Source organism: Salvelinus sp. IW2-2015, linkage group LG27 (assembly GCF_002910315.2).
Source record: "Salvelinus sp. IW2-2015 linkage group LG27, ASM291031v2, whole genome shotgun sequence".
In the NCBI taxonomy this organism is placed as follows: domain Eukaryota; kingdom Metazoa; phylum Chordata; class Actinopteri; order Salmoniformes; family Salmonidae; genus Salvelinus; species Salvelinus sp. IW2-2015.
Genome location: NC_036867.1, coordinates 15,071,278 through 15,085,437, shown reverse-complemented (window position 1 = coordinate 15,085,437; position 14,160 = coordinate 15,071,278). Strand labels below are relative to the sequence as shown.

Sequence of the window (14,160 nt, the reverse complement as noted above, 5' to 3'; positions counted from 1 at the left end):
AGCAGGATCGGACCAATGTGCAGCGTTGTAAGTGTCCATAATGAGATATTAATAATCAACAGAACACTGAACAACAACGTCACAAACAAACAACCGAACAGTCCCGTATGGTGCAAAAACTAACACAGGAAACAACCACCCACAAAACACAATAGAAAACAGGCTACCTAAATATGGCTCCCAATCAGAGACAACGACTGACACCTGCCTCTGATTAAAAACCATACTAGGCCAAACACATAGAAATATAACAACAGAACAAAACATAGAAAAAACAACATAGAATGCCCACCCCAACTCACGCCCTGACCAACTAAAATAAAGACATAAAAAAGGAACTAAGGTCAGAACGTGACAATAGCTGGTCCCTAAGTTTAGAATTCTTCTTCGTGCTTCTACACCTGCATCGCTTGCTGTTTGGGGTTTTAGGCTGGGTTTCTGTACAGCGCTTTGAGACGTCAGCTGATATAAGAAGGGGCTTTATAAACAACATTTGATTGATTTGCATAAGAATTCATACCCCCGAGTCAATACATTTTAGAATCACCTTTCGTAGCGATTACTACTGTGTCTTTCCAGGTAAGTGTCTAAGAGTTTTGCACACCTGGATTGTACAATATTTGCACATTATTATTTAAAAAAAATATTCATGCTCTGTCAAGTTGGTTGTTGATCATTCCTAGACAGCCATTTTCAAGTCTTGCCATAGATTTTCAAGCAGATTTAAGTCAAAACTGTAACTAGGCCACTCAGATTCATTCACTGTCTTCTTGGGGTATCCGCCTACTCAATGACACCCACAGAACACAACTGTGAAGAGTTTACACAAATATTATATGAAACGGGCTGATGCCCCATTTCATGTACCCAAGATCTGTACATTGCAATATGAATCTTCAATATGCACAATAGGCTGATTAGTGAGGTGATTTCTTACAGCTAGTCCCGCAATAAGAGCTACAACGTAAACTCTTAAGAATTGTCACCAATATCCATAGGTAAGGCTGTACAGTGCAGTGCGTACAAGCAATGTTCCCTCTGAAATGCGCGTGAGCCCCGATATCCCCAGCTCCCCGGGACTGCCGTGCAGAAATATCCGCCCACAGAGAGATGCACAAAATATAATTTCATTCAATTTTCTAGATTAGTGGCATTCCTAGTCGATCGCCAAACATTTCTGTAAAAAACCCAGCGATAGTGTTCCTATTTTTTGTAATCATCACGTGCTTTTGACCGTAGGTGTACCCGATTCAGTTGCCCTGCGCGCCTGGTAGGRAAACTGTTGCCATTTTGTTCCATTTCATGTGTCTGAAGGTACAAACTATGCCTTCCTGGCGGGCCCAGTGAGCAAATCAAGTGCACTATAGGTCTGACGCTGGCCAATCGGTTGACTCAGATGAACATGTCTGCAGTGAAGTGGCAGGCATGAAAGAAAGCTACAGGAAAGTTGATACTGTGAGATTTCAATCGTTTTATACCATGACTAGAGAGAGACTGTCAACCAATACAACAAAGCAATGCTGTTTTTATGAGTGAATTCATGTTTAAGTTCTTACTCAGCACTGTCAACACTTTGTATTCAACATTTTTATAAGCCATAAAATGCGGGTTCTTCCTATTTCCACTCAGCGCTATAACAAGAAACGAGGCAGTAATGAATGAGTAGGCAAGTGTATCTATAGGCTTGCATTGTTGTTATTATTAGCGGCTTGGGTCTTTTTTAATATTGAGGAATATTTCACTTTCTCTGTTCATAGGAGTAACAACATGAATTTGTGCACGAGGCAGAAATAATGGGATGCAACTCGAGTTTCGCCATCAGCTGGAAGACGGTGTCCGGTTTTGGTCAGTGTCAGTGTCAGTGGAGGAAAGGGAGAGTGGGGGATGTTGAGAGGAGGACCCTCAGTCTGCTGCTCTCGCCCTCCACTGAGACTGACCATCAGATTCAGGCAGCATCAGCCCAGTAAAATAAAAAAGCAAATTATTTAAATGTATGCTAACTCAGATGTGCTTCGCAAGTAATACAATAACGGATCAATTACTGATGTGGTCATATAGCCTACCTCAAATTTGAAAATATAATTGTCTCTAAATTGCCTGAACAACAATGCATTGGCAGGGCAATTCAAGTAAAGACAATATGCGGTAATAATGTATTGGGCCTGTATGTCACGTTCTGACCATAGTTCTTGTGTGTTTTGCTTGTTTTAGTGTTGGTCAGGACGTGAGCTGGGTGGGCATTCTATGTTGTGTGTCTAGTTTGTCTGTTTCTGTGTTTGGCCTAATATGGTTCCCAATCAGAGGCAGGTGTTTTGTGTTGTCTCTGATTGGGAATCATATATAGGTGGCTTGTTTTGTGTTGGGATTTGTGGGTGGTTGTTTCCTGTCTCTGTGTTTTTGCTGCACCAGCTAGGACTGTATCGGTTTGTCACTTTTTGTTATTTTGTATTTGTAAGTGCTTTCTGTTTATCGTTTAATTAAACATGTTGAGCACTGGCTACGCTGCGTGTTGGTCTGATCCCTGCTACACCTTCTCTTGAAGAGAAGGAAGGCTGCTGTTACACTGTAGCTTACTGCACAAACTTAATTGCTACAGTACTGTTTTTAATTGGTTAATGTTGCATAGGCTTACATTTTTTTAAGTCATATTAAAAAAATAATCTGAGCAGTAGATCTCAGCTTGCATTTTGACTCAGAAAGTGATCTTGACACAGGAAAGGTTGGTGACCACTGTTCTAGTGGTTTTCTCTTAACACTGTSAACGTTTCCCTTTACTGTGGCAATTGTGATCGAATCAATGCAATATTAGCCACTTTCAATGCAACATACTGAAACAAAACGAACTATGTAAAAGAGTTTGTTGTAGGCAGAACGCACCCGAGTAGGATTCTATTGCATCGACACGCACTTATAGGGAAGGACATTCAAAAAGCACAGCACTTACACAAATGACTGATGATTGGCTGAGAGCAATTTAAAATAAAAAGATTGGTCTGTTTTGTTAGACTTCAGTGCTGGTTTTGACATTATCGATCATAGTCTGCTGCTGGAAAAACATGTGTTATGGCTTTACATCCCCTGCTATATTGTGGATAAAGAGTTACCTGTCTAACAGAACACAGAGGGTGTTCTTTAATGGAAGCCTCTCTAACATAATCCAGGTAGAATCAGGAAATAACTGGGGCAGCTGTCTAGGCACATTACTTTTTTCAATCTTTACTAACAACATGCCACTGGCTTTGAGGAAAGCCAGTATGTCTATGTATATGGATGACTCAACACTATACACGTCAGCTACTACAGCAACTGAAATGATTGCAACATTTAACAAAGAGCTGCAGTTAGTTTTCAGAATGGGTGGCAAGGAATAAGTTAGTCCTAAATATTTCTAAAAGCATTGTAGTTGGGACAAACCATTCACTAAACCCTAAACCTCAACTAAATCTTGTAAGAAATAAGGTGGAAATTGAGCAGGTTTAGGTGACTAAACTGCTTGGAGTAACCCTGGATTGTAAACTGCCATGGTCAAAACATATTGATAGTAGCTAAGATGGGGAGAAGTCTATCCATAATAAAACCCTGCTCTACCTTCTTAACAGCACTATCAACAAGGCAGGTCCTACAGGCTCTAGTTTTGTCGCACCTGGACTACTGTTCAGTCGTGTAGTCAGGTACCACAAAGAGGGACTTTGGAAAATTGCAACTGGCTCAGAACAGGGCAGCACGGCTGGCCCTTGGATGTAAACAGAGAGCAAATATTAATAATATGCATGTCAATCTCTCCTGGCTCAAAGGGGAAGAGAGCTTGACTTCATCACTACTTGTYTTTGTGAGAGGTATTGACATGTTGAAAGCACCGAGTTGTCTGTTTAAACGACTAGCACACAGCTCAGACACCTATGCATACCCCACAAGACATGCCACCAGAGGTCTCTTCACAGTCCCCAAGTCCAGAACAGACTATGGYAGGTGCACAGTACTACATAGGCCATGACTAAATGGAACTCTATTCCACATCAGGTAACTGATGCAAGCAGTAGAATCAGATTGAAAAAACAGATAAAATACCATTTATGGAACAGCGGGGACTTTGAAGCAACACAAACATAGGCACACATACACACACATGATAACATATGCACTATACACACACGTACACATGGATCTTGTGTTGTAGATATGTGGAGTAGGGGCCTGATGGCACACACTTACTGACTTGTGAAATCTGTTATGAATGTATTGTAATGTTTTTAAAATTGTATAACTGCGTTAATTTTGCCAGACCCCAGGAAGAGTGCAGCAGCTAATGGGGATCCATAATAAATACAAATACTACTCAGCCCAAACTTTACACAGACCAGTGTGGCATAAACAATCAGAGATGCAGTAGAGCTATATGCAAATAGACAATTGCCATATATGGATCTATGCCATTTACTTTGAACTGCACTGTGTTTACAGCATGAGTGGTCGTGAGGAGATGCACTTGTTTTGAAATCAAAGCGAGAGCTGCATGTAGCCATTTAGTTCATATCCTTTGCTAGTTAGTGAGTTATTAGCCCAGTTATATATCATTTGTAGTAAGCAACAAGGGAGTGATTGCTTCCTACAAGAGCACAAAACATGTACATCTGTGAAAATTGAGTCAGCTGAAGAGCTTTTTTATGTCTTAAAGGGGCAGTGTTGTAATTTGAGACAGGCTTGAATAAGCTAAGTAGCCAATAGGCAGAGGGTAGCATAATCTGTCTGAATCTCTGTAATAATGGTATGGGAATAATAATGCATTTTATTTTGTAAAATGGTTTCTTGCATCAAYCAACACAACAACATTTTCAGTCTCCTCCTTGTCTCCTTGTTTATCTCAGGTTAATGCATGCCCTGCATCTTTTTTCTTCAAAAGTGTAAACCGTAATGGAATGTAGGCCTACAATGAACACCACACATTGGCTGCTACTGTAGAGCTGTAGAACAGCTACTTCCATGTTAAAATGTTATGGGATGCATTTTCTCCATTGTGTTTGATGGTAAGCCACTCTGGTAGGCCTACATTATGATCAAATGGCCACTGTTAAAACTGTAACTTAAAGTGGGTACAGCTTCAGTGTTCACAGTAAACGCTGGAAGTTGAATTTATATAACAACATTCCAAACTTGTTTAGCATGATCTAATCCAATTCTGTCATGATTCCACAATTTTTATKAATTTGCGGCAGGCTCAATGGGGGACTTTTATTTTGAATGCGAACCGCCAATTCTACTGTTGTTGTTCACGCTAATGTTGTTCACGACACACACAACCAAATCGCGCCACACGTGGGTCGGCACATTAAAGCCCCCTCCCTCTGCCGACTCCTGACGTCATTCATTCTATTCTTAGGTGGGCAGTTTGTAGGTCTATGTATACGACTTTTCAAAAACTATATCCTCCAGCAATTAATTGTTGTCCTCTCTAATGGACTTTAGTTTTTGGTCCGTATCGCTAAGGCCATTCATGCCACTGTTTTAGGTCATGTCCGTTTGAGAGGACAGAACATTCTCGGCTTTTCAATGACTCTACATGTGTGAGGGTGTCACCTTGATGATGAGCGCGTTTGAACGGTAACATGCTGAACACGCCGCTGGCGTCGCGTGCGCGAGTGTCTCAAAATACATGTACACCTACATGTTGTTCAATCATTGCACCCACACTGCTCGCGCGCCTCAGCAAGCATCTGCGTGGCCAGGCGCTAAAATAGAAATTGTTTCTCTATGTGAGCTCAACTCACTGCAAGTCCGGCCTCACTCAACTCCTCATTGGTTTTAGGAGCATATACCCACGTAGGTGATTGAAAGATGAACTTAGGTCCACACTCCGGTCAGTTGTAGTAATACTGTCTATATAAAGTCCAAAGAAGAAAAAGAAGCCTGAAGGAAGGAGGAGAGATGACGAGAAACTAAAACCGGTAAACCGAATATCTGTGCATTAATTGTCGGAGTAGAGGACCTTATGCATTTCAGTTAAAATAACAACCCAATGTTTATATACCAGGACAAATTACCTAGCAACAGCAAGCTAGCTAGCTAACCTGCCTTAAATGTTTCATGTTTTTTGACTTGTCCCCAACCTAATATAATTGGTTCAGAGTTTGTTTTGATATTTCAACCTGCATGTCCTGATCGTGTGAGGACAGACGCTGGAGACGAGAAGCAAGTACAGGGAGCAAACATTTTAATGAAACACGGACAGGAACAGAATACGGACAGGGGAAAACAAAAACGACAATAATGCCGACACCGGGATCTAACCAAGGAACAGACAGATATAGGAGGGGCAATCAACAAGGTAATGGAGTCCAGCGAGCGCTGATGCGCATAATGATGGTGACAGGTGTGTGTAATGATGGGCAGCCTGGCGCCCTCGAGTGCAAAAGAGGAGGAGCAGGAGCAGGCCTGACAGATTGATTCTGGTGTGGGTGAACAAAATCAACATGCACACAGATGTGGTACATGCTGACCAAACCGGACACGCGCGTAGGTTGATTTTTGTCCCCCCACACCAGACACAGTCAGGACACCCAMGTTGACATATCAAAACAAACTCTGAACCAATTATATTAATTTGGGGACAGGTTGAAAAACAAACATTTTATGGCAAATTTAGCTCGCTAACTTGCTGTTGCTAGCTAATTTGTCCTGGTATATAAACATTGGGAGGTTATTTTACCTGAAATGCCACATCTGACCAGAGTGTGGACCTCAGTTTATTTTTCAATTCCCCACGTGAGTATATGCTCCTAAAAGCCAATGAGGAGATTGGAGAGACAGGACTTGCAGGAAAATAGGCAGGACTTGCACAAAAATAATCAAGTTCTATTTTAGCGCTGGCCACGCAGACACTCGCTGGCACGCGCAAGCAGTTTGGGTGCAATGATTAAATAACATGTATGTGTACATTTATTTTGTGACGTGTCCGGTCTGGTCAGCATAAAAATAGAACTCTGTTCTATTTGTGATACTTGACTCACTGCAAGTCGCGCTTCTCCCATTACCTAATAGTTTTTTAGGAGAAAATACCCACGTGGGTGATTGAAAGAGGTCCACACTGAGGTCCACACTCCAATCCAGTTAGTAGTGTTAATGTACCTTAAAGTTGGTTTCCAACCGCCATATAAAGTCCGAAGAAGAAGCAGCCTGAAGGAGGAGAGATTACTAGAAACAAACTCAGTTTACCCTTTTAACTGTGGATTCATTGTAGGAGTAGAGGACCTTGTGCATTTCAGGTAAAATAACAACCCAATGTTTATATCCCAGGACAAATTAGCTAGCAACAGCTAGCTAAATTGCCATTAAATGTTTAATGCTTTTCGACCTGTCCCCAAATTAATATAGTTGGTTCAGAGTTAGTTTTGATATTTCAACCTGCGTGTCGAAAGTCGGACACTAATGTGGTTTTCCAACAGCAAGGCTCAGATCAACATGGCAGTGTTGCCATTTTTTTTTTTTTTTCTTTTCTGGCTGCAGGATGAAGTTGGTGAAGAGCAATTGCAGAAACTTGCAGTCAAAACTTCATGACATTTGATCACAGGATTTTTTGTAACGTTCATTCGACATGTAGGCTTAAGTCGGACAATTTTTATAACCATAATGCAACACACTTTGAAAGATGTGACCAATGATGGTCACTGACTTGACAAGTGATCCACTCGAACGTACCCAATGTTTTTTTTCTGGTTCTTCAAAATGGCTACCATCACAATTACCATCATAATTAGCACATTTTATGGTAAGTGTGTGTAATTGTGTATGATCATTTTTGTGAGTTTGATATTCAAATTGTTTCTAATAGGTAAATATCTCAGGGATAGTTTGGTGAGTTTGCAGACCAGTGTAATATTGTTTTAAACTTTAAATAAGAGCTTGTTAATAAATGTCCTCTGTAGTGGACATCAGGATATGTTTTTTTCTATTGTCCCCATTTACTGTAATGTTTGATTTTTCATATGTACCCTCAACCGAGTCCAAATGGCAAATTCAGTGCACATTCAATAAAAAATAAATAAATATTTCACCCCAACACTTATGATGTAAAAACATGTTTTATCATAATCCAAAACCTTTTTTTTGTTGTTGCTCGGTCTCAGGAGGATGAAGTTAGTCAGCTGAATAAACTTTAAAACACACTACTAGCCTACATAAAATGTTTTGACAGTATCCTCCACCACAACTTTTTATGGGGGTTGTGCAGTAAAAAAATGGTTGCCTTTGGAGAGAAAAAACCCCAGCAAAATGAATATGTCAGGAACCTAAATAGGAAATTGGTGCAATAATATACTTGTAAACTTACAACATTGTATCCCAAGGACAAGAACTCAGTAAGGGCAGTCCCAAGCATTCTAATCTCAGGGCTAACACTAACCACAAGGCCACTGAGTTGTGAAATGGCCCTAAACAACTGTTGAATCAGTGGCAGTGAGTTAAAAAAGAGTCTGTGTGGGCCCCTGGGTAGTTGGAACCTATGTAACGAGCTATGTTTACTTCTGCAAGGACTAGGTCCCAAGCTGAATGATATGAGTGATTCCATATGAAACCAGGACCAAACTTTTTTTTTTCTCACAAAAGGAAGTCATTTAATGGTCCTTTGGAGCAAGGATTGTTGACATTTATTAGAATTGTTTATCTAAAAGCATAATTGAGAAGTAATTAATAATAGTTGCCATATTTATTACATTTTGGCCTTACCTGGGCTTCCTTTAAGAGTCCATAATGTTGTATCCGTAGGTGCTACAAAGCACGGCTTGCTCTGTAATATTAGAATAGTATTTTGATTTAATAAAAATAAAAGCACATTCATTTATGAATATTGAAAAATATTCTGTCAAATATATTGTATACCACCTGCATTATCAATGGACATGACTGATTGTATACATTGTCTGTATACACATTTTATTAAATCGGAATTTAAAAGAATCCAAATCCAGTAGCATCAACTGGCCCTGACTCCACCTGCATTTATTAGATAGCCCCTATCTTCCATGCATTGTTTATCGATTTTCATCATAAACACCTTTTTAAAATCGTGTTTTAAGACCATTTGTCTCTATATTCATAAAATAAAATCTAAAACACCACCTGTTCTGATGTTGCACTGTCGAATTTTAGATGCCAGGGGGTGCTCTACAACCGTACAATTTATTTCTCACAGTACGCACCAATGGTGCGTTCTATCAATTTAACGGAACCATTCTCATATCTAGCACATCACTACCACGTCTGTTTGACCGCAGCATGGCAGTAGCGAAGCTGCATGGATAAGAGGTAGGCTACAGTGCCATGTCAATCGAACAACCGCCTGTTTTCATTGAGGACATTCCAATGTCGTTCTTCTCCTTCAATGTGCTTATTAGCCTATTTGTGTCGGTGCTCATTTTTTAAAACGAAACTTAGCAGTACATTTATAACTGGCCTGTTAGAAGCCAACATCTTATCTCCTCACTACTGATTATATTAACCTTGGTGTGGCCAAAGGCAAAGCTCATGCCCAACACATATCAGAAATTATCAACTGGGTTCACCTGCAGCAGTAGCCTACCTAAACAAGCATGTCTTCTTGCTGTATGTTGCATGTCTTGTCAATTAAGGGTGTATCCATTATGCCGATTATGTTGCAAAACGTTTGGTCTTGGAAAACGTTTTGCAACGAAAAATAGTTCATATTTGACAAATTCAGGTAGCCCCCCCCCCCCCCCCATTTCCTTCCTAAACGGCAAACGGTTTTGTTGCAAAAGGTAATGAATACACCACAGGCAAAATATTTCATCCCCTCTATAGTCACCCTTACTTTTGGGAATTAACAGGGGGAAACATGTAGGCCTACTGAAAACCCTGTTTGAAACATTTATTTTGATATATTTGATGACAGGCTTTGAAGTGTTGTGCACGTGAACTGGTCGTGCATCTTCTCATTCTCGCATCAGATTTAGCTCAACTTTGGCAAGGTAAGTATGCTAAATAACTCCATAAAATTGTAAATGCCAAATTTTAGGTCAGCAGTGGGCAGTACAATCTGTACTTTTATGCATGTATCCAATTTCCAATAAGCACTCTTTTACTTCTCATCTACTTCTGATTTTGTGTGTAATGAATGCACTGTGGAATAATGCACTTTTGAAACTCCTCCCACTTAATTCTCCTTCCGCAACAAATAGTTCCAGTTGAATGAGGATCTCCTGAAATAAATTCCGATGACTGAATTATGTGAATTCGAACATATATTGAAGATTGTAACGATAATTATCATCGATAGAGTCAACACGGTACTCTTCATTATTTACTTAAAAATGCAATAGGTGTTTGGCGGGAAAATTGTGGCGGAGGGATACGTCGAATGTAGAGCACAACAACCTTTTTATTGAACCCCGCGGAATACTCAGCTGTGATTCTCATGCAGCAATTGATAGGCAACGCATCTTTCTACATCGCGGACCAAGCATGAGCGCTTTATGAATGCTTCTCAGCCAGCAATCATTTTACTAGGAAAACAACATCTCACTGCCACACACGCTGGCAGGGATTAACGTAACTATCTTGTTGGAATACTTCTTACAAGCTGCATTTTTCGCGTTTTCGACTTCGACATCTCGGAGTGAAGTACTCTCCACTTTGTTTTCAAAATTAAGGTAAGGAAGGTGTTGATGACATTGCATTCTCCGTGTAGATGACCGTTGGCTAAGTAGACTTGCTTGGTATCTATCTGGTAAAGATTTCGTGAACTTTAAGATATGTTACATGTTTGCAGATGTCTTATATAATAAATGCACTTTTACTAGCCTCTGTATTTTTGCGATGTCTGCTCGGTTTAAATGACCTGGGCACCACACACCGACTAACTACTTAGTACTTGTATCAGCTGCTGCTGTTTGGTTTTGCATGCTTGCTAACTGTCTGACAGAGCTTTTATGAACTGTGGCATTTTATGTGCATGCACCAATATCAGTTTGCATGCAATGCATTAGAATTKGTTTTTTTAACCAACTAATTTACCTCAACCATCTTTTTCACTCAGAAAAGAGCCACCATGCCGCTGAATTCAAGTTTGGCGAGTAAAAACTACGACTACGACTATGATTCTATCCAGCCATATTTTTATGTTGACAACGAAGATGAGGATTTCTATCACCAGCAGCCAGGACAGCTTCAGCCACCGGCTCCAAGCGAGGACATCTGGAAGAAATTTGAGTTGCTCCCCACTCCTCCACTCTCCCCGAGCCGACCATCACTGTCTAGTATTTTCCCATCGACTGCTGACCAACTAGAAATGGTGACCGAGTTTCTCGGGGACGATGTTGTAAACCAGAGTTTCATCTGCGATGCCGACTACTCCCAAACCTTCCTCAAGTCAATCATCATTCAGGACTGTATGTGGAGCGGCTTCTCTGCTACAGCCAAGTTGGAGAAAGTGGTGTCTGAAAGACTCGCTTCGCTCCAGGCTGCTAGGAAAGATTCAGCTGTTGGCGACAACGCAGAGTGTCCTACTCGGTTGAACGCAAACTACTTGCAGGATCCGAACACTTCCGCATCAGAATGCATTGATCCCTCAGTGGTCTTCCCCTACCCAATAACTGAGACTCCCAAACCAAGTAAGGTGGCACAACCCACCGATTTGGCATTGGACACCCCACCCAACAGTGGTAGCAGCAGCAGCAGTGGTAGTGACTCCGGTAAGCTGAATAGCAGTTTTATAATTTCTTGCTATTTAGGATTTATGACATGACCGTTTTGTGTAATGGCAGTTTTTATTTGAGCAAAATGCATTCCCTCGATTTATGATGCTGTCGAATATGCCTACGGACTAGTCTGTGTTGAGGGGGAGGGTTTCAGGCTGCAATGTTGAGAAATCAGCTGATGTGGAAAAGGGGGTGGGGTGGAATGCAGTGATTTTTTTTTTCCTGACTAGGGCATGATGTGTTGTATGTGGCTGATTTGTGGTTACTGTTTCTCCTCAAAAAGAATGTAAATGCTGAATAGTTTTATTTAATATCATTGCAGAAGATGAGGAAGATGATGATGATGAGGAGGACGAGGAGGAGATAGATGTCGTGACTGTGGAGAAGAGGCAAGCGGTGAAGCGGTCCGACCCCAGCACGTCAGAGACCAGACATCACAGTCCCCTTGTGCTGAAGAGGTGCCATGTCTCCACCCACCAGCACAACTACGCCGCCCACCCCTCCACACGGCACGAGCAGCCAGCTGTCAAAAGGCTGAGGCTGGAGAGCAGCAGCAGCCGGGTCCTCAAGCAGATCAGCAGCAACCGCAAATGCTCAAGTCCCCGGACGTCGGACACGGAGGACTACGACAAAAGAAGGACTCATAATGTACTGGAGCGCCAGCGGAGGAACGAGCTCAAGCTGAGCTTTTTCGCTCTACGGGACGAGATACCGGATGTGGCCAACAATGAGAAGGCAGCCAAAGTGGTCATCCTYAAGAAGGCTACAGAGTGCATTTACAGCATGCAGACAGATGAGCAGAGACTAGTCAACCTCAAAGAGCAACTAAGGAGGAAAAGTGAACATTTGAAACAGAAGCTGGCACAACTGCAGAACTCATGTTTGAGCTCAAAGCGGCATTGACTTATTGGGTTCCACATTTTTATGCAAGTTAAGACTTGGTGTGTATAGTTGATATTGAAATGCGAAAGTATGTTTTGGGGGGTGGGGGGGGATGCTGTCTGATTTCAATGTTAAACTGCCTCAATTGAAGTTATGGGCAGTAAAATATTTAAAGTTTATTTTTATTAATAAAATAWAAWAAAAAATAGGGCTACACATGTTGCATGCCTGATCTAAAATATGAATTTTTATGTTTTGTATATAATTACTGCATATTTCTTGAAATGTATTTTTGGATCACAATTGTCTGGAAGTTCTGACACTTGTTTTCACTGTATGGTTTTCCATATTATGTTCCTAGGTTCATTTGAAATATAAATGCATTTCTTTTTGAACACGCCTCGGTCTGTTTTACTTATGGAGACACTTGAATGAGCTCTGTTTGCATTAACACTTGATGACAGCATAAATACACTCCTATAAAATAGATGAACCTATTATAAGGTGCAGGTGGTGTCAAACTGTTAAATGGGACACAGGTTGCACCACTATTCTCTTTGAAGTCTTAATTTATAAAAGACCAACGGAATCGGAATCACCTTTATTTGCCTACACATTCACATGTGTCAGGAATTTGACAAAAAATATATAAACTATTTCTATCCAGAGGTGACTAGCAAAACCAACAGACATTTTAAGAGTCACGGGTAAAATACATTTAGGGTGAACCAGTTTCTTATTGAAGGCAATTTGGTATTTTATGCCTTATTTCTATATTAGATTAGTGTAGTCCTTGCAAGAATTAGTGATGTCTTAACCTGCATGGTCCAGATGGAAGAAAACCAAGGTAAGCTGAAAAAGGACCTGGGCTGTCATGATTCTCCACCCTTTTAGAATTGTGCACTTGCACACTTCCTGTTATGGATTCAAAAGCATAGGAATGTTGTAAGCATTGGCTGGAGGGAGTTTTCAACCATTTGTTAAATCCATGTAAGAAGTAGTACAGAATTGGGGTGGAGAATTGGGATGCAACCCACTTCATTAACTAAAGCCTTGAACCTGCTGACCTCTGAAGTTTACAAGATAGGCCTGAAATCATCTTCGACTAGTCTCTTGTGACCGAAAACGTTACGTGAGATTTTGTTCTGGGTTGCCAAAATTATCTTCAACACACCATTTTTCTTGCTGTCACTCACTGGTAATGGTTGTATCTTCAGGATTGGCCGCTTTCATCACAATTCCATTTTTCTATATTTCAGTACACGACTAATCACAAGATGCAGTTGATTTAGCTGGTATGCCGTAGCCATATTGCAGATGACAGATAATCACTATAACTGATTAAATTATGAAGTGTAGCCAAAAAGGCCCTGCATGGTCAATCCAAAATCTGCATTGGCCGTGCAGCATTTACGGTGATATGGCATCTGCCGAAATCAGGTCATTCATACTTCTTGCGTTTCGCAGAGCAGCGCATTGCTGTTGGGAAGGAATTGTTTATGCAGGACCTCCCGCCCCTACCTACCGTTGACCAATCATGTCAATGCAGTGCTATACGGAGCCCTCCGCATTG

At 40.9% G+C, this 14,160-nt stretch overlaps 1 protein-coding gene across 1 annotated transcript in view; it reads left to right on the top strand.

Annotated features, from left to right (window-relative positions):
- The window catches only part of LOC111953622 (transcriptional regulator Myc), a 15,959-nt gene extending 2,977 nt beyond the window's left edge, over window positions 1–12,982 (top strand). The window contains exons 2-3 of the mRNA XM_070435419.1: window positions 11,045–11,699; window positions 12,028–12,982. Of these exons, the coding sequence (XP_070291520.1) occupies window positions 11,045–11,699; window positions 12,028–12,608 (1,236 nt within the window). The 3' untranslated portion in view covers window positions 12,609–12,982. The remainder of the gene's footprint in view (window positions 1–11,044; window positions 11,700–12,027) is intronic.
- Window positions 12,983–14,160: the final 1,178 nt, after the last annotated feature.